This window comes from Rhea pennata, chromosome 18, assembly GCF_028389875.1.
Source record: "Rhea pennata isolate bPtePen1 chromosome 18, bPtePen1.pri, whole genome shotgun sequence".
NCBI lineage: Eukaryota > Metazoa > Chordata > Aves > Rheiformes > Rheidae > Rhea > Rhea pennata.
Window position 1 is genome coordinate 4,119,654 of NC_084680.1, and position 20,629 is coordinate 4,140,282.

General features: G+C 47.7%; 1 protein-coding gene across 1 annotated transcript; it reads left to right on the forward strand.

The window, feature by feature from the left end:
• Positions 1-19,569, forward strand: TPRN (taperin). Its single transcript, XM_062591336.1, has 4 exons — positions 1-1,977; positions 17,187-17,370; positions 17,819-17,949; positions 18,327-19,569. Exons 1-4 carry the CDS (start codon positions 1-3, stop codon positions 18,387-18,389), a joined length of 2,355 nt encoding a protein of 784 aa, XP_062447320.1. The 3' UTR covers positions 18,390-19,569.
• The last annotated feature ends 1,060 nt before the right edge of the window (positions 19,570-20,629 follow it).

Consider the following 20,629-nt stretch of genomic DNA (forward strand, 5'->3'; position numbering starts at 1 on the left):
ATGAGCAGCGCGGAGCCGCCGCTGGGCGCCGGGCCGCGGGCGCAGCCCGCCTGGAAGCGGGAGATCCTGGAGCGCAAGCGGGCCAAGCTGGCCGGGGCGGCCGGCGGCGGCGAGCCCGAGCCCGCGGCGGCGGCTGCGGTGCCGCCGGGCGAGCGGCTGGTGGTGGCCGAGAGCCTGGGCCCGCTGCACGAGAACCCCTTCATGCGGCTGGAGAGCGAGCGGCGGCGGCTGCGGCAGGGGCTGCCCGGCGGCCGGCCCGGCCGCGGCTCCGGCCCCGGCGCCGGCGCGGCGCGGCCGCTGCAGCAGCTGCTGGAGCTGTACAGCGCCGTGCCCGGCATCCGCACCATCCGCGCCGACAACATCCTCATCATCGAGTCGCAGCCCGACGCCGCCGCCTGCTTCGCCGATGGGGACGCGCTGCCCGGGCGCCGCCGGGACCCGGCCGCCGCCGCCGCCTCCTCGCCGCCGCCGCGCCCAGACCCGCTGCGGGAGCTGCTGGCCCGCAAGGGCGCCGCCCTCGCCGAGATCCGCGCCGAGCAGGTCTTCATCTACGAGGCGGCCGAGCCGCCCGAGGCGGCCGAGCCGGGCACGGTCAGCCGCCTCCTGGAGAAGTTCGGCCAGCGCCCGCGGGGCCGCCGGCGCCGCGGCGGCGAGGCGCTGCCGGCGCCCGGGCCCGCACCTGCCCCCGCCGGCGGCGGCGCCGCGGCCTCCCCGCGGGCCGCGCCGGGCTCCCCGCGGGCCGCGCCGCCGCCTCAGGCGGGACCGCGCTCCCCGCCGGCCGCAGCGCCCGGGGCGGCGCCGCCGCCATCACCACAGGCGGCGCCGGGCGCTGCCGCGGTACCGGCCGCCCCGCAGCCGTTGCCGGGCGCCCCCCGGCCCCTGCAAGGGGACGCGGCCTCGGCCCCCCGCGCGCTACGAGCCGCCCCCCAGCCCTTGCCCGGCGCCCCCCGGGCCGCGGCCCCCCAGGCCAACTGCTTTCTGCACAAGATCGGCTCCAACTCCTTCACTGTGACTCCGCGGGGGCTGCCCCCCGGCAGCCGAGCCCCCCAGGCCACCGCCGGCCCGGCTGACCGGGCTCCGCCGCCCAAGGGGCCGCCAGTGCCATCCGCCAGCGCTTCCCATGCCAGAGCCAACGCCAGGAGGCCAAAGCCGGAGGAGGCCGAAGCGGCTGTGTCGCCTCCACCCAGTGCCAGTCTGGCCTCCAGTGCCACCAGCGCTTCCCAGCCGCTTTCCGCCGCCGCCCCCAAGGCTGGGGGCTCCTTCGAGATCCTCCCGGCCCCCAAGCCGGACTTGGCTGCCATCCCTGCCCATGACCTGCAGGCGCAGGCCCTGGCCAAGCTGCGCCTGAATTCACGCAATTCCTTCCTCTTCGTGCCCCGCCGGGAGGGAGGCCCGGCTCCACAGCCTCCGGGGCCACCACCATCCTTGGAGCAGAAGGTCCGGCAGGAGCAGCCGAGGGCTTCCCCTAAGGAGCAGGAAGAGCCTGTTGCGTCCCTGCCGGCGCCTCGGGATCCTTTGGTACCTGTGACTTACATTGATGACATTGTGGAGCCAGACAGCGGGGAGCTTTCCCCCAAGGGTGGCTCGCCTGTGAGGACGGGGACCCTGGGAGACCAGCCTCGAGCAGCTGTCTCTGACCTGGAGATGGAGTTTTCCTCTGTGCCCCTCTACAAACCCCACGCTGTCTCCCCTGCCGTCCATCAGCGAGGAGGCAACACATTCACTGTAGTGCCCAAAAGGAAGCCCGTGGCCTCGGGCTTGCAGACTTTGACTGAGGCCAGCGGACGGCCGCAGCGGGAGGAAGATGACGAGGAGGAGGAAAACAAAGGAAAAGGCAAAGCTGTGAAGAATGCCGATGCGTCCCAAGCGGGGATGGCTCTTAAAAAGCGCTACCCCACTGTGAATGAGATTGAAGTGATTGGTGGCTACCTGTCCCTGGAGAGGTCCTGCATGAGCAAAACAGGTCGCCGGAAGAAGGTAACTACCGGGGGTGCCTCTCTTCCTGAACGATGATGCTAAAAGGAGCATCTTATTTTGCTTGTCTTGTCTTATCTGTGAGCTGTGTGATTCAGGAGCCTCTCTGTGGGCATCTGGGTGGGAAGATGGGCAGCACTGTGTAATGCCTCTGATCCATTTTAGAGCCAGGGGATGCTTTTGAGGGGAAAAAGGATTGGATCCTTTTCTATTAAATATATCAGAGTGAGATACGGCCTGTGATAGCTACAGTGCCTCTCTTACGATCTCTTCTTGGTTTCTTTTAAGTAGAGGTATGATAACAAAAACTAACATTTTTATGGATTTAGCAAGTGATGCAGGTTGCATGGGTTTGGCTGTAAACTTTCTTTCTCTCCAGTTCTGCTCACTGTATCTAATGAGCGTTAGATGAGTTGGACTCCCTGTGCTCACCGCCTGGCTTGTCACAGGGTACAGTGCGCAATGTGATGTTGGCATCTTCTCTGGATTAGTGATCTATTGATAGAGGCTCAAGAACTAGGGCTCTGTTAGGCAGAAAAAGATCAACAATAACTTAACTCCTCTTGATATGATTACACCACCTGTCTGTTCATTATGGTGTGCAATTGCTGCTCGTCCCTGAAGAAGTGTGAGGCATCTATTGCTCCAAGCGTTTTTGGAGTGAGTGCCAGATTTTCTCGCCGCTTGGGATCTAACTTTGATCCTTGTGAACCTTAAGTTGAGAATTAATCATTGTATGGCTTCAGGACGTGCAGCTGCATGTGATAAAGACATAGTCGTATTGAAACAGAGGATTCTTTTGCTGAGCTGAAGAAGTAGGCGTGAATTGTTCTGCTACCAAAGCAGAACACTGTGGTGACAAGCAGCACAGGGATTATGTCATTAAAAATCCTGGTTTCTAGCTTTGGGACATGACATGTTTTTCCAAAGCAGGAAGAGATGTTTGACATCCTGTTACCCCAATCTGACTAAATATTTGATGGACTGAATCCGCATGGGTGCCTGATGCACTAAGCATTATGATTTGAGGAAATCCTTTGAATATGGTGTTTACAAGGGAGATAGCAAAGTGCTGTTTCTCGTGGCTTAATGCTATTATGTTCCTTTATAGGAGCATGCAGGCTATATTAATTTGTTCATGGCTAATGCAGGTGGCAGATTTGAAGCAGGAGAGTGCTGCATCAGAAAAAGCAAATAAGCATGAACATTGGTTCTTGCCTAGTGTTACTGCAGTTATTCCTTGTCCTGCTGCAGGAAAGTGCTTGGTCAAATTGGAATCATTCTGTTTCTTAAATACCTTCTGCCTTGTGTTGATTCTAACAGTTTTCTTGGCTCTATTCAGTTTGGGGTAGAAATCAGATCAGTACCAAATCGGGTATGATGTGCATAGTGTAAATGGTGAAAATATCAAGAAGACATGTTATAGTTACAGATGGTCTTTGGATGGAGCAGAAAATATAGAGGAAACATTGAGGGACATTTCTCTAGGTAAGCCCAACTTGTAATGGAGCTGAAGGAGCTAATTTTTCTGTGCAGGATAGCCTAGCTTGTAAGAAAACAAAGCCTCAAGTAAGCAAAAATAATTAAATGTAGTGCAGTGGAAGCTGTCATTAAACAGTACAAAAAGAAGGGAGAGAGAGAAGACAAGGCAAGTGCAGCAGCTGAACTTTGTAAGAGTGACCAAACACTGGAACTGGGACTCAGAAAAGTGGTGGCATCTCTATCCTTGGAGCTATTTGAAGCTTACCTGAGCAGAACCCTGAGCAGTCTGATCTAGTAGGACCCATGTGGAGCAAGAATTTGGACTACAGAGGTCTTTTCCCATCCTAAAATATTATATAGGTCTACAAAATTGTTTGACAACTGTTCTGCTTGCTTTGCCTGCTCTGTATTGGACTGGGTGACATTGGGCAGGTCATATAGCTTCTCTGCCTCTGTACTTATCAGCGTAATAGCATTAACTGTGCTACTCTGCAGGCACTTTGAAGATGAAGTGTGCTAAGCATTGTGAGGCCCTTATATAACAGTAATGGGGTTTGCTAAGAATTATGTGTGGGGGAAGATGTCCTGTGTGAGAACTTCCATAAACAACTGGTTTCTTAAGAGGAAGAAATTAAAAAACAAGGAGAAACTACAGTTACACTGTAGAGTTTAACAGGTTGAAACGAATGGGGACCCTTCAGAAAATAAGATCCAGCCTAAAGTGTAGTAGTGAAGCAACATATGTTTGCCTATAAAATTTAATATAGTGTCGTAGTGGGAAAAATAATAGATTTTGTTCCAGTTCCCTTCCCTGTGCTAAAGGTGGCAAGCACAGAGTGCTGTTTGACTTTGTAAGCAGGATTTAGAAGATGCTATAGCAAATGGAAAGATTTCTGTTTACTCTAAAGCTAGAGGATGTTTGTGGCTTTTACTCTGGATAATAAGGCTGCCTGTTGATGCCTGAAAAGGAAGGAGCTAGCATTAGAACACATTCCTTGGTTCCTACCCAAGAGATCTCTGTGTGTTGTCAAGGAAACCAGCCAAAAACAAGGGTTTTGTTTTGTAGATATGTCGGAGTTTTCAGAAACTGGCCCGAATTGGACAGAAGCAGACACTTCCTGTGAACTGGAGACTCTAGCTGTTTGGTAAAATCAGTGTGCATTTCACTACTGGAGTACCAAGGTCAAAATTGATACTGGTTTCAGTGAACAGTTACTAGGGTTTTGGGGGGTTGCTTCTCTCCAGGTAGAGCTGCCAGATGAGCCTGCATCTGGCCAGAGCATCTTTATTTCTGAACCTTGCCTTGGATTTGCTGAAAGATCTTTAAGTATACTTTAAGCTTGTGAAAGTAGTTTTTAGCAGATCTTTGATTACTTGGAAAAGTTCACCTGCTAGCTGGTGCCCAGCAGGAACCTGGGCTAGATAAACAACAGATCTAATGCAGCTTGGTAATTCCATATTCCTACGGATAGACAAGTATCTGCATTTAAAGTTGGGTCTAATGATATGCTAGTAGCAAACAAATGTAGCTGTGGCATTTACACTGATTATTCTGTGAAATACAAATTTTATTTTTCTTCAAATGCCAAAGTCAGCTTCCTGTTTTGCTGTCCCCTTGCCTGCTCATTGCTGACAATGGTAGAAATGCCAGGCAGCTGGAGCTGCCTCAGTCCACATCCTCCATGGATATTTGGTGGTGGGAGGACAGCTAGGACTGGTCAGGAGGGAGTTCCGGTGTTATTCTGGTTTCTGTGGAAGGAGCTCCAGCCTCCTGGTCTCAGATCGGGAAGCATAGCTTCTGGTGGGGGATGTTGCAGAACCAAGTTACACCAGTGGCTTCTTTACTGTGGCCTGAGGGATGCTGGTTTTTCGCTGCTTCTGTTCAAGGCCTTTCAGGAAAAACAGCTTTATTGTTCCTTCCATACAGTTCAAATGTGTGAAAGAGCTGTTTGGGGTTGGAGCTGCTGTCCCCAGATAGATATGGAGCTGATGAGGGAGGGAGAGAAACCTATGGAGGGCTTAAGCTTTTTGTGTATTAGAATAAAAAGTGGTTTCCCAACGCTTTTGTGTAAGCAACGAGAACTGCTGTGAGGGGACAGTTATTCACTGAGGGCTGTGAAGATGAACATGGGGTTGTGTATGATGGTCTGTGGCCAAGATCTGCAAGTGGAAGGCAAAGCCCCCAGCCACGTTCGTAACGGAGGCCAAGCTGCCTGTACGGGCGGGGAGTTTGATCTCTTGGGCTCACACGATGCTGTCACAAGGACCTTCATGACTTTTCATCTACCCTGTAGCTGTTCTAAGAGACCTCTCCAAATCGTAGCACAGTTAGTGCAGATGAAGCGGGGGTGGAGGGAGTGACTTCGGTTTGGAAACTAACTGAACATTTGCAGCTTTGTACAGACACTGTACTTTGAAGCTGAGCGTTGGGCAGCTGCTGAAAAAGGCTGGCTGAGCTACTTCAGCTCTTACAGTGAGGACAGGATATGTGTGCAGGGGCGGAAGGAGACCTACTGACCCTTAGTCTAAATTGGGGATGCAGAGAGGATGCAGAATGCTGTTGACAACCTCTGTTCAGTGCTCGTCTTAGTACTCTGTTATTACTAAAGAAGTAAAGGGACTTCGGTCTGGTAGCAGCCCCTAGGGAACACAGCAGCCTTGGGAGGAAGAGGAGGCTTTGCTGCAGGATGTGGATCCTTTGGATCTCGTAGAATAAAATCTAGCTTGAATGAACTGACAAGAGCCAATCTTAAAGCTTAGTTACCTGCCAAAATAACACACATAAGGTTAACAGCATGATAGAAATCTAGATTTCTGTAAAACATGTGATTGGCGTGTTGGAGCCAGTGATGGGAAAAGATTGCAAACTGCTGAACTAGGTGGGGTATCATTGTTTGTCTTCAGCCTTCATGTTTTCAGCTTGCGAAGAGGCAGGTTGTAGGTTGGACTCTGGATGTATGGAGTTTGCCAGGAATATGCTCCTTCCGTACGTCTCTTCACTCCTGAGATTCATGCCGGCTGAGAGTATGTCTGCCCACTCTGGGATCTTGCAGGAGAGGTGACTTCCAGGCAGGCCACCGAAAGTCCTGGAAATAACAGGACCTGGGACTCAAGGGAGAGCCAGGAGACATCAGACATCAGACTTTAACATTTTGTGCTTGTCACAGTAAGCGGTTTGCTGAGTGCTGGAAGGTGAGCTGGAGCCTTGTATAAACAGCGCTTACAAGAACAAGATTGGTGGGACACAAAACAGTCTGAGCTTAACGCTTTACTGCCTTTTTACAAAGCTGTCCTCAAAGATCATATCTTCCAGATTAGCATGGTCAATTTTCTCTCATTTTGAGCAACTTAATGTCTGAATATGGCTTACAAATGCCTTAAAAGTCCGTTGAAAAATTACTCTAAGCACCTTTCAGCTTTTCATCATGAATAGGATTGGGCAGCAGTTTTGTTGGTCTCACCTGCTGAACTTCTTGCCCTGTAGCTTTCTGTCTGTTCATTTCTGCTGGAGATGGTGTCCTATGAGAACTAGATGTAGGCTTGAGATGCTGGCAGGGCTGAGCATCTTGAACTGTTGCCCAAACCTGTTTGGAGCAAGTCTGCACAATGTGGAAGCTAAATATGGTAACTGCCTGACGTATTTTTTTGCAAGATATAACACAAGCAGATTAACCTAGTGATAGAAGTAGAAATCTCTTTGTAAAACCTTGTGTAGATTCCCTCTTCTCTGGGTTTTTGGAGGGATCAGGTTGACAAGTGTGTTATTTGGTTGCTAGAGCATTTGTGTCTTACTCTTGGGTTTTCTGACTCATGTCTGTGCCCCTGCTGGGCGGAATATTCAGCCTCTCCTTAAAGGCGACAGATATCTTATCTGACATTAATGTATTGAATTGTTGGTAAGTGAGGGCAGCAGTCACTAGTCTTGTTCAGAAAATGCATGGTCTTAGATGATCACACTTGGTCCCTCTCCTGTGGAGGTGATTTCCACTAACTGTTGGTTTTGAGCTGAACTGTTTCATTTAGAGAGTGCAACTTCTTCCCTACTCTTCTCTAATTCTGCTGGTTTTAGATTCTGATGTTGGTGGCTGCAGCCTCGGAAGGAGCCAGGGGCTTGTTGCGGTTATGGCCTTTAAGCCACCTCACGAACTGCACTGGAGAATATTGGTGGGGGGGGATGTATTTCTTTCCTCTGTTTCCTCTCTGCCTGTCAGCTCATGGAAATGCCAGTGCTCTGCTGTCCTCAGCCTCTGGCAGAGCAGGTGAGTGATGATTATCTCAGCTCTGTAATGGGCAAGTTTCTGTGACTCTGTGATTTCTCCTCAGCCTTGCTGCTTCCATATTTTGCCTAGTAAAGCAGTGCTTCGAGCAACGGTCTGAGTTGTTCCTAAATTCCCCATGGTTCTCTTTATCCCCTCCCTGGCCTGCCTCCCGCTGTCCGTAGCATGAGGAACAAGACAGAAGGGCTAAAATAGAAACTATTACGCAAATAAGAGACGAGACTGCCTTTGAAGCTGGTTAGGGCATGCCCAGGGCTCAGCTCGTCCCCAGAGCTCTCAAGGAGATTTAGAGTGCTTTGTGCTCTGAATTCTGATCACTGGATTACATTTAACATTATCTTGATTGGTTTCCTTAATCTGTGGACCAGATTGGTGATGGTTTATAATTTTCCTCCATCTCAAATATTCAGCTTGTCTTGCTTTGAGTTTTTTTCCCCCTTGTTTTTTCTAGGCTGTGGTTGCAGTGTTCCTTGGAAGGGTTTAGGAATGGCACACTCAGACTGACTAGGGAAGAGTCCTATATGTCAGCATTATATGTGGGAAGCGGTGGCAGAAATTAAAATATTTAGTTTCTGGGCTCCTAAGTCAGCAAAGGGAATCTCAGTAGGACCTGCTGTAGCAGTATCTTCGTAGCCTCTGGGCACCTCCAGTGTTTTGCGGCAGTTCAGCTTTAGCACGCTTTGCTGAGTGAAACCTGGGCACTTGTAAAGGAGCTCCTTATAAATCCAGACTCTTTCTAGGGGCTCTGTGGTGGGACATGGGTATGTCACCAAGCTGTAACTTTATCTCTGAACAGTTTATGCAGGAAGAGTCATATGAAGCATCTGTATCATGCAGAAAAACTCTGCAAACATCCTGGGAAAATCTAAACTGAAAGAACATGAAAATAAAGTTTTCTGAGAAGTGCCCTTGGAGTTATCTTGGGAATTTGTCAGGATGGATCTGCTTTCTGTTTCATAAGCATTTGATTGACTATAAGCAAGCTGAAGAAACTGTCTCAAGGACTCTGTGAGGGCAAAACACTTGCATGCTTCAGGCAAATTGTGTAGCTTGCAGCTAGTGAAAATGCAGGTCTGAGGGTATATCTGTAAGCTCCCGGGTGAGCTTGTCAGACTTAGTCGCTTCTCTTTGAAGAAGCGTCTGTTGCATATTAGTAATATAAAGAAAAAGAGCAAGATAGACATAAACTCTGTAGTGCAGCTGATTCTGTTCATGTCACGCTGAACATCATTTCAGCCTTTCAGTCCTGAAGTCTAGCATAGCAAGAAGTAATTCTTTTCCCAGTTTCTCCCTATTTCCTGGATAATCATGCTCTGTTCTGTTCCAGGTTGGAGAAGGTTCAGTTTCAGCAGGAGAGAGGTAATGTTCTGACTGCTCTAGTCAGACAGATTTGCACTGAAGTGTTTGTGGGTGGCATTTCCCAACACCACACCGCTTTGTAACCATGAGTTGACTGTATTGGAGTTGCCTATAAACAAAGTCTTCTGCTAGCTGTGAGTTTTGCACTTAGTTTATGAAGGTACCAAGCCTTGGCACTAATTGTATCTTGTTGATGCCCACTCTCTTTGTGTATTCAGATGAGATCTGTTTCATGTATGTAGAGAGATTTGTCCAATTTGTATGCGTTAAGTAAATTAAATATTTGAATTGCTTGTTAAACTGCCAGAGGCTCTAGCTGCTCTATCCGCAGATATGCAAAGGAATGAAGCGGCTCTTCTGGTGAATAGCTGCTTTGTACCATGTCAGACTCAGATTCCAACTGCCTTACGGGTTGTTTGGGCACTCGAATCCCTTCTTGGCTGTTGCAGTCATGGGAAGAGTTAACAAAGAGCTGTCAGCCTTGTGATGCTCTCTGGGACTGTCCCTACACCATCCCTTCTCATCAGGAATTTGAAACTTCCCTGTGTCTTGTTCAAGGAGTTTAATATTTCGAATCTCCATGCATTGCTCCTATCTACCATGTGCTTCAGCATATTGATTACACAGGGCCAGCTTTGTGGGTTGCGTTGTAAATGGAGACTTTCTTGTTCTACCTTGTGGCTTGGGAGCTGGGATGCAATCCTGGAGGCACTCTCTCCTTTGCCACCAGCACAGTGCTCCCTTGTCATGCTACTGTTGTAAAGCTTGAGTGTTTCTAGCTCCGTTCAGTAACTGAATCTGTTATAGAGTTAATCATTGAGCAAAACTCAGCATTACTCTTGGAAAACACTTCTTGGAAAAGCATCATCGAGTCATCATCAAGTGAACCTGTGATGGAGCAATCAACTTCTGTGACCTCAAACTCTCTTTTTGTATAGAATGAGAGGGAAGTACTTTACCAAAGTGCAGTCTGCAATTATTCAGGCATGCTGGAGTCCCTTAGGCTGCTTCAGCCCTAGCAGTACAAGGTTGATAGAAACCCAGTCTCAAGTCCCCTCCACTCCCAGTGAAAACAGGGAACTTGGTCTCTTCATAAAAAAAAAAAAAAAAAAAAAAAAAAAAAAAAAAAAAAAGTAAAAGAGATGAAAGAAAAATATAAAGCCTCAACTTTCTTCCTGTGTCACAGAAAGGCTTTAGATGTACAAAAGCTCCTTATCTTCTCCTGGGTGACAGCAAAAGCCTCGTTAATATGCTGATGCTTTGCAAAGCTGGTCTGCAAGTGTGCCGCCCCGAGGGTACTATTCGGGGCTGACATGCATAGAGATTGTGTATGCCTGGAGTTATTCAACAATTTGGGGTGACACATGACCATGCTTTCAGGACAAGTAGAGGCATATAGATAAATTCCCTGATAACTTGTATTAAATGGCTAGTTTTCCCAAAGATCCTTTATCTAGAAGTTTCATAGAGAAAACTGCATCACATGAGAGTTTTGTAGATTATTGACTGCAGGTTGTAGTGAAAAAATTCAAGTGCCCACAGAGGTATGTGGTTTAGGAACTTCTCCTCCTCCTACTAAATTTGCTGATCCATGAGAATTTCCAGCTTGGGTCACATGGAAGGTCCAGGGTAGATCCATTTGGGATCTTTGTCCTCTGTAAAATGTCTGCTTCTCTCCTCTCTTTCTGGTCTCAAAACCAGCTATTTTAGTGAGTAGAGTCCTTTGCTCTTGTTCTATTGCTTAGAGCCGAGTGGTTGCTCTTCATTAAAACTGCAAGACCCCTCGTCCTTGAACAGAGCCTGAACTCTACTGGGCAGAGCCTAAACCAACCTACCGAATGGGTTCTCGTGCTTTGGAAGCTTTGCTGCCTTGGCTTGTGACAGTGTATTTTGTCAGTCGAGATGGGATGCTGTAAATCAACAGGATTCCTGGTGCACCCCCCAGCTGCCTGCTGTTGCAGTTTTCAGATGCCTGATATGATTTCTTGTGTTTTTGTCCACACTTCCTGCATACGTCAGCTGAAACTCTCCTGCTGATTGATACTGCTGGGAAAGGAGGAGGCATTTGATTGACCAAGTCTGAAAAGCTGCTAAACCAGCTGCTTTAAATCTTAGCCAGTAGCACACTGGCAGCCCATGCGGATCCTAGACTGTAGCAGTCAGTTCAATCCCTTAATTTTGTCATGTCAGGATTATATTGCCTGGGGAGAAGAGATGTTTATAGGAAATCAGTGTCTGAAAAAAGCAGCCCTTGATCACTGGTGCTACTCAGCTGCTGGCCAGCCTGGGATCTTGTGTAATACTCGGGTAGCATAACCACATTACAGAAAAACGGCTGTATCCCTTTTGTCACAGCTGTGGCAGCTACTGCTCTCATATCTGGTCTCTGTAGAAGAAGCACGTGTTGGGTTGGACTGTGTCACGTTAACAGCATCGGGAATAAACTGCACCTGGCGCTTCATGACTTGCCTTCCCATCCAGCTCCTTTGCACGCTGAGCGAGGGATGGCAGCGGTGGCCCTTGCAGCTTCCACAGGGGAGATGCAGGCTTGGAGAACAGTCATTTGCACCTGCTGCTTGGGGAAGGGGGACGGGTCGCTTGGATGTGGGGCTGCTGCTATTCTGAGTCCCGTCATAGGCTGCTGAGATGCTGTCCCTCCCTGACTTTCTGTTCCTTGGTAGAATATCAGTTAAAGAAGAGTGATTTCTCCTTTTAGTGATGCAACCTACCAAAGATGTCTCTGCTCCCGAGGTGTAAAGCACTTTATGTTGGCGTTGTTCCTTTGGTTTTGCCACATCTAGCAAGCAGTGAATGGGATACGAGCTGGAGAAGAGAAAAGCCACAATAAAGAAGGTGCTTGTGGAGCTGAGGATGCAAATTAAACCCATAGTTTGCTCATAAGATGTGTTGTGATATTCAGGGTTTATGAGAAGCAATCGGGCATACACACGCTTTTATTAACTAAGGACAGACTCTTGCGAGCTTTCCCAACTTGACTTTCTGAAGCAAGGTGTCTGTTAACTTTCATTCTCCATATAGCAAGTTTTTATAAGTTGTCTTTATTTTTTATTTTTTTTTAATTTCCAGTCTGTTTTTGTAAATGGGGGATCTTCTGACATTAGTCTCGGTGCAGATTCAATTGAACTTCCTGACAGCCTTGCATCCCCTGAAATGAGGTTGATTTTATTTCCAAGTGGCCACATATAACTCTTCAGAGTTAGGCTTGTTGGGCAACATTTACTCTAGTTTCTCTTTTCTGGGTGGTCTATTACTCATTATTGTTAAAATCATAGCAAGTAAATCAAGGGGTTTTGCTATGGCAACAAGAATCAAGTGGCTCAACAGCACAGTATTCCCTGAAAAGGCTGCCTTGTTCTTTCCAAGGTGGCTCTGATTGCTGGGCAGGGTATTAATACGTGGGTATATGTTTTGGGGTTGGACTCCGGTTATGTGACGCAGTTCTGGGTAAAGTATTCAGTTGAGCAAATAGCGACAAATCCCTGCAAACATTCACAGCTGAAGAGTGCAGGATTCCTCTTTTCCACAACCAGCAGCTGCTGGCAGAGCAGGAACGGAGGAATTGCTGCAAAGATACAATGAGCAGCTTCTTCTGACACGCTCGAGCGTACTCGGCTCTTTGGAATACGTTTTTGTTCTAAAGCAAATGGCCCCGCCGCCTTTTGTGCTTCCATGAAAGTCAGTGTGGTCGAGCAAGAGGCTGGCTGTCTTCTGGCTGCACAAATGGTGACCTGTTATCTATGCTGTTACTGGGCTTTCATTTTTTTTAGATGCTTCTTGGGATCAAATCTGCCTGTGCTCCCTAAATACTGCCCTGATAGTGCTCACGGCTGCTCAGAGGATTTCTTGAGATAGTTATGTTGACCCATATTTCCTCTAGTTTTGTCCGAGTAGTTGTTCTCCATCTTCTCCTGGCTCAAGTAGAGTTGCTTTGTGCTTCCTCATCCTCCCCTGAAACTGCCTTGCGTTGGAGGAGGAGGAGAGCTTGCGTGGTGAACGCGGGCGGTGCCGCCGGGCTCTGCGGGCTCGTCGCTTTGGTCTTTGGGCTCCGCTTCTCGCTTGGCTCCGATTCTTCGTGGGCAGGCTTACGTGAGCGCCCCGGGGCTGGGGCGCGGGTGTGGGGAAGGGAGCCGCTGGCCCGCGAGAGCCCGACCCCGTGCCAGGGAGCAATCGTTCCTCTGGTGTTTGCTTTGCCTGGGTGCGTCCCCGAGTGTTTTATTACAGCCTGGTTCTCTCACTCAGCGGCTCGAGGGCCCTTCCTGGTTCTGCCAAGAGTTTTCTACGCGGGAGTCTTGCACCGTTGTAAGCCGGTGCCAAGCAGGACTGCCTGGTGTCAGCCCTGCGCGTAGGCTGTCCCGGAGGTGGTGCTGAGGCAGCAGCTGTCACGTGTTACGAGCTCTCCTTTGGGCTGGGGCCCTGTGTGTGTGGGGGACTGGCCCTGCTGTAGTTAACGATTTCTTTTTTTTTTTTTTTTTTTGTAGCTTCAGTATTGCCTTGTACAAGGCTGTGGCCTGTCTACGGCAGGTGTTTGACAAATCCCTTTGGAAGAGCGGTCCTGGAGGACGTGGAGCTCAGCTCCTGCGAGCTGGGAGCGAGCGTTGCCTGAGTCGAATTGGCCGTGGGCAATTGGGAACTGTAACTCAGGGTTTGGGCTGGGCTGTACTGTTGGCACATTGCCTCTGGGCACTGTGTAGGGGGCCTCCTGAACCTGCTAGTTTCTGTTGCTGTCTACTCCCTTTTTTTTGGCTTTATTGCCTGGATGGGGCTGTTTCCTCTTCTTGTGCTATTCACAGCTTTGCTCCAAACTAGGAGTCTGGCTTGGGCCAGCAGTTCTGTTATTTTTTCATGAAAACGCTGAGGGGAGCGCATGAGGGAGCAAGATGTTAACCTGCCTCCCCCTGTGGGATCATATCTTACTCTGATGTGTGCGGCTGCAGCCGCCTGGTGTGTGTTGCCTAACGTGTGACTGGTGCTTCTGGCACTTCTCTTTCTTGTACCATAGACTCAAAGTCATATTTCTTGGAGATCTCCTCCTGTTAGCAGAATACCAGGAAAACTTAGTTCCATCTCCCAAACTTAAATTCTTGAAAACCTGGCACATCTGTCCTATCCCCTTTATTTCCCATGTTCAGAAGCAGCTTTAGCCAAGTATTTCTTGTCTTTCAGAGTATGTTGGTGGTGCTTCTAAGCAGGCTGTGTGCTGTGGCTGAGCTGTGGGACAGCTTCTGAGCTTCCAGGAGTCCTGGGCACTTCCATCCTCGAGGCCCTTGTGCCTCGCAGCGTTGGTCAGTCCCGCAGCACAGACGTTGTACTGCGAACAGTCGCTGCGTGCTCTGCTGCCTGGCTCGGATCAGGGAGTATCTAGGTCAGCAGCAGGGGTGAGAAATTCCCAGGAAACGGCAAGTGGGATATTCTCATTTTCAGGGCTGCTTTCTTCCAAGCCCTGTTCTCTAAAATATAATCACTCCCTTCCGCATATATTCTGGCTGAAGGTAGAGCTGCTCCGGCCAGGACTGGGGCAGGGAATGGGGAAGTGCAGTTGGTTGCCCTCACTACTGTTTCTGCCCCTCCTTCTCCTGGTAACATGCCAGGAGCCATCCTATGTTGGAAGTACATCCTGGACTCGTGCAGAATAGTACATAGCTCCAATATATGTATTTGCAGCGTAAAGGAGGCATTAGGTCCTCGCTTTGTCACTGAGCCTTAACTCAAGTTCCCCTTGTTTCTGTTCAGAAGAGTAGCAGAGAAATGCCTCGTGCGGGCTTGTTTGGTAGCCTGCTTAAGGCCATGTGCTATTTCTGAGTCTGTTGTGTATTTTGTATATGAGAGAAGCTGCAAGTATGGCACATCTGGCAAATGTGGCTACACTTTCTTCTTGGCAGGTGTTACATGAGATTAGAAGAGCTCTTCCGAATCAGCAAGCTCTTACCACCTGTCACAAGCAACCACGGCCTTTTAATTGTGAACATAACTCTATTAGCTGAATTTTAAACGTAGTTAGAGATCAAAATGTCCTTTTAGGCAGCTGGTCCTGAATTTTCATCCACTGTTGGCTAGATACTTCCCTACTTTTGGCTTAAATTTATTCTTGGCAAGCTTATCCTCCTTGTTTGTCAGTGTTGTATGCTAGCATCAGCAATTCTTCTCTGCTCCTTGCATTTATTTTCTTGATGTACTTGTAAGGCACTATTATTCTTTCTTTCAACCTTTATTTTGCGTGGTAAGCAAGCCAAACCTCACCTCTACCTGTTCAAGAAATGCATTGTAACGGGATTTTCTAAGCAGGATTGTAGATGATAATAATAAAGACATGTAAGTCTGCAGCCAACAGGGGAACAATCCCTTCCCTCCACTTTTGCTTGACACTTGTAAGACCACATCGGGAGCACTGTGTCTGGATTTGGGCTTCCTGATACAGGAAAAACATCAACAAACTGGAGGAAGTTCAGCTGAGACCTCCAAAGTGGTCTGGCGCTGGAGCGAATAGCATACGAGGAGAAGCTGAGGGAGCTGGTTTGTTCAGCCTGGAGAAGTGTGTGTGTGTTTGTGTGTTTATCTAATTGCTGTCTTAACTACCCACTGGATGTTAGAGACAATAGAGGCAGGCTTTTTCCTGGAGGTACACAGAGAAAGGACAAGAGGTAAGAGGCAATATAAATTGCAACACGAGAGATTCTGATCAGGTGTAGGGGGGGGCGGGAATCATTCACAATAAGGATGGTCAAATGCTGTAACAAAGACCCAAAGAGTGAGGGAGATCTACATCTGTGGAGATATTCAGAACTTTTTTTTTAACAACCTGACGTAGCTCTGAGCAGGAGTGTGAACCGGAGACCTCTCAACCTGAAGTACTCGGTGATTCTGCGGACTGCAGCACACAGCACAGCAGGTGGGGAAGCATGTATACACACAGAAGGTGTCTCAGTGATGGCTGCATCATATCTACAAGAGGCAGATTTATTGCAAGATAAAAGGGAAGATTAGTATAAAACATACCAGAATCACTGTCTTAAAAATATTTTATGGAATATCATGTTAGAAACCTGGAATAAAGCAAGGAATTTCCACAAGATATAGAGAACTATTTCTTGTGGAAGTTCCTTGCTTTATTCTAGGTTTATTTAAACACCATCCTAGTGATGATTACAGTCCTGTAACTAATCCACAGTTTTTTTTTCCAGTTATTCACAGGTGATGAACTTCTCACTGTTGTTTAAAATGCTTAATAGGCTCTTAAAGCAAGTTCTTGGTCTTAAACATCATCCCATTTCTAGCATTCTGCTCTCCAGTTTTCTGAATAAGCCCTAGAATATTCTGTTTCTTCCCTTGGGACTGAGACCCATGTTGGAGTCATCTTCGTTTTCTCAGGCTTCCACTTATTTTGCAAAGATCATTAGTGAAAATGTTAAATAAAACTGACTTCAAAATAGAACCTTAAGGACCTCCCTGTTGTTTCATTTTCCATCTCTAATGCTACCTGTTACCATCTCTCCTTTAGCAGCTTATCTTTTTACTTCTGGTATTAATCTCTGTTTTTATCTAGCCTAACTAGCTTTTGTCATGGTATCTTCCTAAAAATGTAGTCCCAATGGCTACAGTTGACCATATTTTTATTGCCTAGAGCATGGGTACTCAAATGAGTTGGTAGGCATTAGAGACACCAGCTTTCCAGCTTGTGGATGATCCTCTTTACTCCTTAGCAACACTGACTACAGTTGGGGGACATGCAGCTCCTCCTGGCTGCTAAGTATCCTAATGGTGGCAAAGTGTGTGTAAGGGGCAAAAAAAAAAAAAAAAAAAAAAAAAAAAAAAAAAGCCTAGAAGTACTCTAGACCTATGAGCCTCCTGACTCCATCCCATTTGTTTGGGTATCTGCCTGTCTGAGTTTCAGTGCAGTAAGAGAATCCACAAGGTATGCAGTGGGAAGGTGTGAGAAGTGCTCAATAGCATCCTTACACCAGGATGAAGCCCTGGGATGGGAGGTGCTCTTTGCCAGCAGCATTCATTTTAGTGCCAGTGTTGAGATCAGTGATTTCTAGTTCTATTTTCTAATAAATCTGCTTTGCTCTTGTCTAGATGAAGATCTCTTTCAATGAGACAAGTTTGCAGACCATGTTTGAGTACCCCTCAGAGAGCTCACTAGCAGAAGAAGAGGAGGAGGAGGAGGAAAGACATGCTTCTGAAACAGAGGAAGACAAGACTTGCACCTTTTTCATTCCATGCCCAAGTAGCACTTTGAATCCCAGTACGACTAACTCAGGTGAGCCAGGCACTGGTGTTGGCACTGTGGGGTTATTGGTGGTGTATGGCACTATCCAAATATCCTTCAACCTCTTGTGAGGCTTCATGCGGCTGGAAATAATAATGGAGGTGATCTCCTATCATCTGACAGCAGAATTGAGGCTTACTGGGGACAGGGCTTGAACTGGAACAGGGGAATCACAGGCCTCTTTGGCCTGAGATGTTAGGGGTCCAAAACTTAAAAATACTTTGTACTACGTGCTTAGTTGACTAACCAATAGGGTGGGTGCTGCCATGATGTCTGCCAGCAACCTTTGTCAGGGGAACTGACAACTTCTAGAAAGAACAAAACATGGGCTTGTTTCTGCCCCTGCAGATGGGCATCTTCCATCCCATCCCTGCCAGGACCCTGACTTTTCCTCCCTTTGAGAAGGTGAGGGATACTCATGTCAGCTGTGTCCTTTCAGCAGATTTATCCAGCTACACCCCAAAGCACTCCGTGAAGTTCAGCGAGTGGCAGGAGCAGAAGTATGAGGAGATGCCCAACTCTGAAGGACCCCTCCGAAAAGAAGCTGATTCCCTTGGGAACCAAGTCATGGTGAGCCTTTAAAGCAGTTCTTGGCTTTGTCCTGTTTTGCTCTTATCTGGCTTTTGGGTTAGTCTGGCTAGTGGATGAAACAGGATGTGCCTTCCACTGAACTCCTGGGTTTGTGAGCAGTGGTGACACTGAAAACACCAAGGGATCAACAAGAAGCTCCCGCTGCCACTAACAACCCTTCATCTCCCTGTACATGTAGGGGAAACTTAAGGAAGCCAGCATGCTTTGAACTCTAGGACATGTTTGGAGGGGGAACTAAATGCAGTCATTAGCCCTGGGCAAGATGCCCATTCGGTCTTCATCATCCAAAGGATTGCATGCACCTCATTTGCCTTAGATTTGATGATATTTCTGTTTCAACTGTGCTTTCTCCACAGCTCACCCCAGCAGAGAAGGGTGGACTCTCCGACTTCAGCAGTGAGCCTGCGCTATATTTTTGATTGCTTCATCTTCTAGCCTGCAGCAGCTGCTGCTGGACAAAACCTGGCAGTGCACCTTTTGAATGCCTGTGTAAGCACCACGGAAATAAGCTTCTGGGTCCTTTCTTCGTCACAAATTACATAGGAACCTGCCAAGGATGGACTAGATGCCTTTGGGCATCTTGGGAGAATATTTGCACTGGATTCTGGGACCTAACTACTACTTTTAAGGCATATGATTTATTCTGCCTGTGGCCTTGCATATTCCTTGTTCAAGTGCAACTGTTGGTTAGACGAGCGTCTGAAGAACAGATCTTTAGTCCCAGGATGGATGTAGATTCCATCAGTGCCTAGCTGAGTCCACTCATGTAGGCATTATATGGGCTCTAGGAAGGTTTTGAAACACTTCTCTCATTAGAGGCCTCAAGGAAGAACAGTTCTGGAGCTTGAGCACTGGGAGTGTCTGGGCAGTTAGCTGGATTCACATAAGTGGTTGTGATTTGACAGCTAGATTACAGTGGTTATCAGCTTATAAAACTCTTGAAGGTTGGTTTATTCTCAGCATGCTTCTGGATCAAGTTTCACTGAACTACCATGGAATTTATGTGCCAGTTAAATTTGTGTAAAGGGAGTTGAATACACTCTATGGGAATGGGAACAAATGCCGTTAGCTTTAGGTATCATTTTTGCACTAATCTGTAAAGAAGGGTCTAGTTTGGCTTGAACCTCTTGAAGATTCCCTAACATTGGCCATAGCTTTGATTTGTCTGTGTCCAACTCTGGCATCCAGTCTCTAATAACTGCCCTTTGTGCTTCAGTTTGCCTAGTTCCGCTTTTTGCTTTGTTCTAGCATCTAATGGGGCCAGGCCCAAGATATATCTGTCTTGGCTGCTGGAGAGACTTGCTTCTTGCCAAGCTCTTTTTGCTCCTCTAATGGAAAGCACAGGAGGGCCATTTCACTCCTTTCTTCTGCAGAACTTGAACAAGGAATATGCTATTTTCTATTTTTTTTACATATATACATGTATAGTTCTATTGTAATTGTTTAATGCAGCCAATATGCAAAGGAATCTGCTAGACTCTTCCACTTAAGTGTTCTACTACTGTAAACTCAGGGTCAAAGTTGCACTCTGGAAAAGACCGAACACTGCTGCTAATGTGATTTGTATTTCTAGGATTAAAAGAGATGGCGGTTGGAATAGATATGGCCTCTTGGGCTTTATGACATTAGTGGTACCCCACTCTGTGGCTCTATCCAAGGGACAAAGCTGGCATCTTTGATCAATACTTTTATTGGTTTGTCTATGTCTAGTCAAGCCGACACTGATATATGAATTGAAAATGGCTCTGCTTACCTTGCCCTTGTTTTGGTGCATGCTGTAGCAGTAGGAGATTTTTTTCTGCTGAAAAATACAGTCATGTCTAAGTGTTAGGACATGTCTAGTTTTAGCTCTTCACTTGCCCTCAGTGCCCAAATATGTCTGAAAAGATAACCCAAAGAACTGAGCTACTCAATAGTTTGTTAGATTTTGGCAGGGAGAGGGAGGACATATTTTTCACTCCCTTGCACTTGCTAAGACTTGCCCTTTTCAAGCTAATTAGAGATGACATGACTCCCAGGAGGAGTATGAGGCTGGCAGTCTATATGCCTGTGAAGTTACAGAACTGCAGTATAAAGAACATGGCAGTGAGTCCCATGTGCTAAGTCTTCTCCCAGTAATGAAATACTTCAGGAGCAAGATGCTGAGACTGGAGAACAAGGAAAAATGCAGGCCTGCAAGTGAATTTTCAGATTTGAGGGAAGAGTAAGTTATCAAATATGTGGAGTTCAACACTGAGCATTGCCCACAGCCCGTAGCTGTGCACAGAGCCAAAGGAGATTGGGGGCTGTCTTTGAGGTATAAAGGTTGAGTGCAGCCTTTCTAGCAGAAAAGGTCCCAAAAAGCATCTTCTATTGTAGGAAAATTCAAGCCTGTTTAAGACAGCCCCATCTCTAGAGTTGCAGCTTAACAAAATTGCAGGCAATGAAGCCAAAGCTGCTTGCAAGGAAAAAGAGTTAGGGATGAGTTGTCTGAACTGTTCCTGACTTTGTTCTGCTATCGATCACTGATGAATGCGGAAGTGAACAATACCATGCAGGTTGTTCCACTGACCTCAGCCAACTGAAATGCTGCTCTCGTACTCTGGGTGCTGTTGCTCAGAGACATAGCTCTGTGCCTACGACTTCTCTGGTTAGGACTGGTTCAGCAGATACCTGAAAG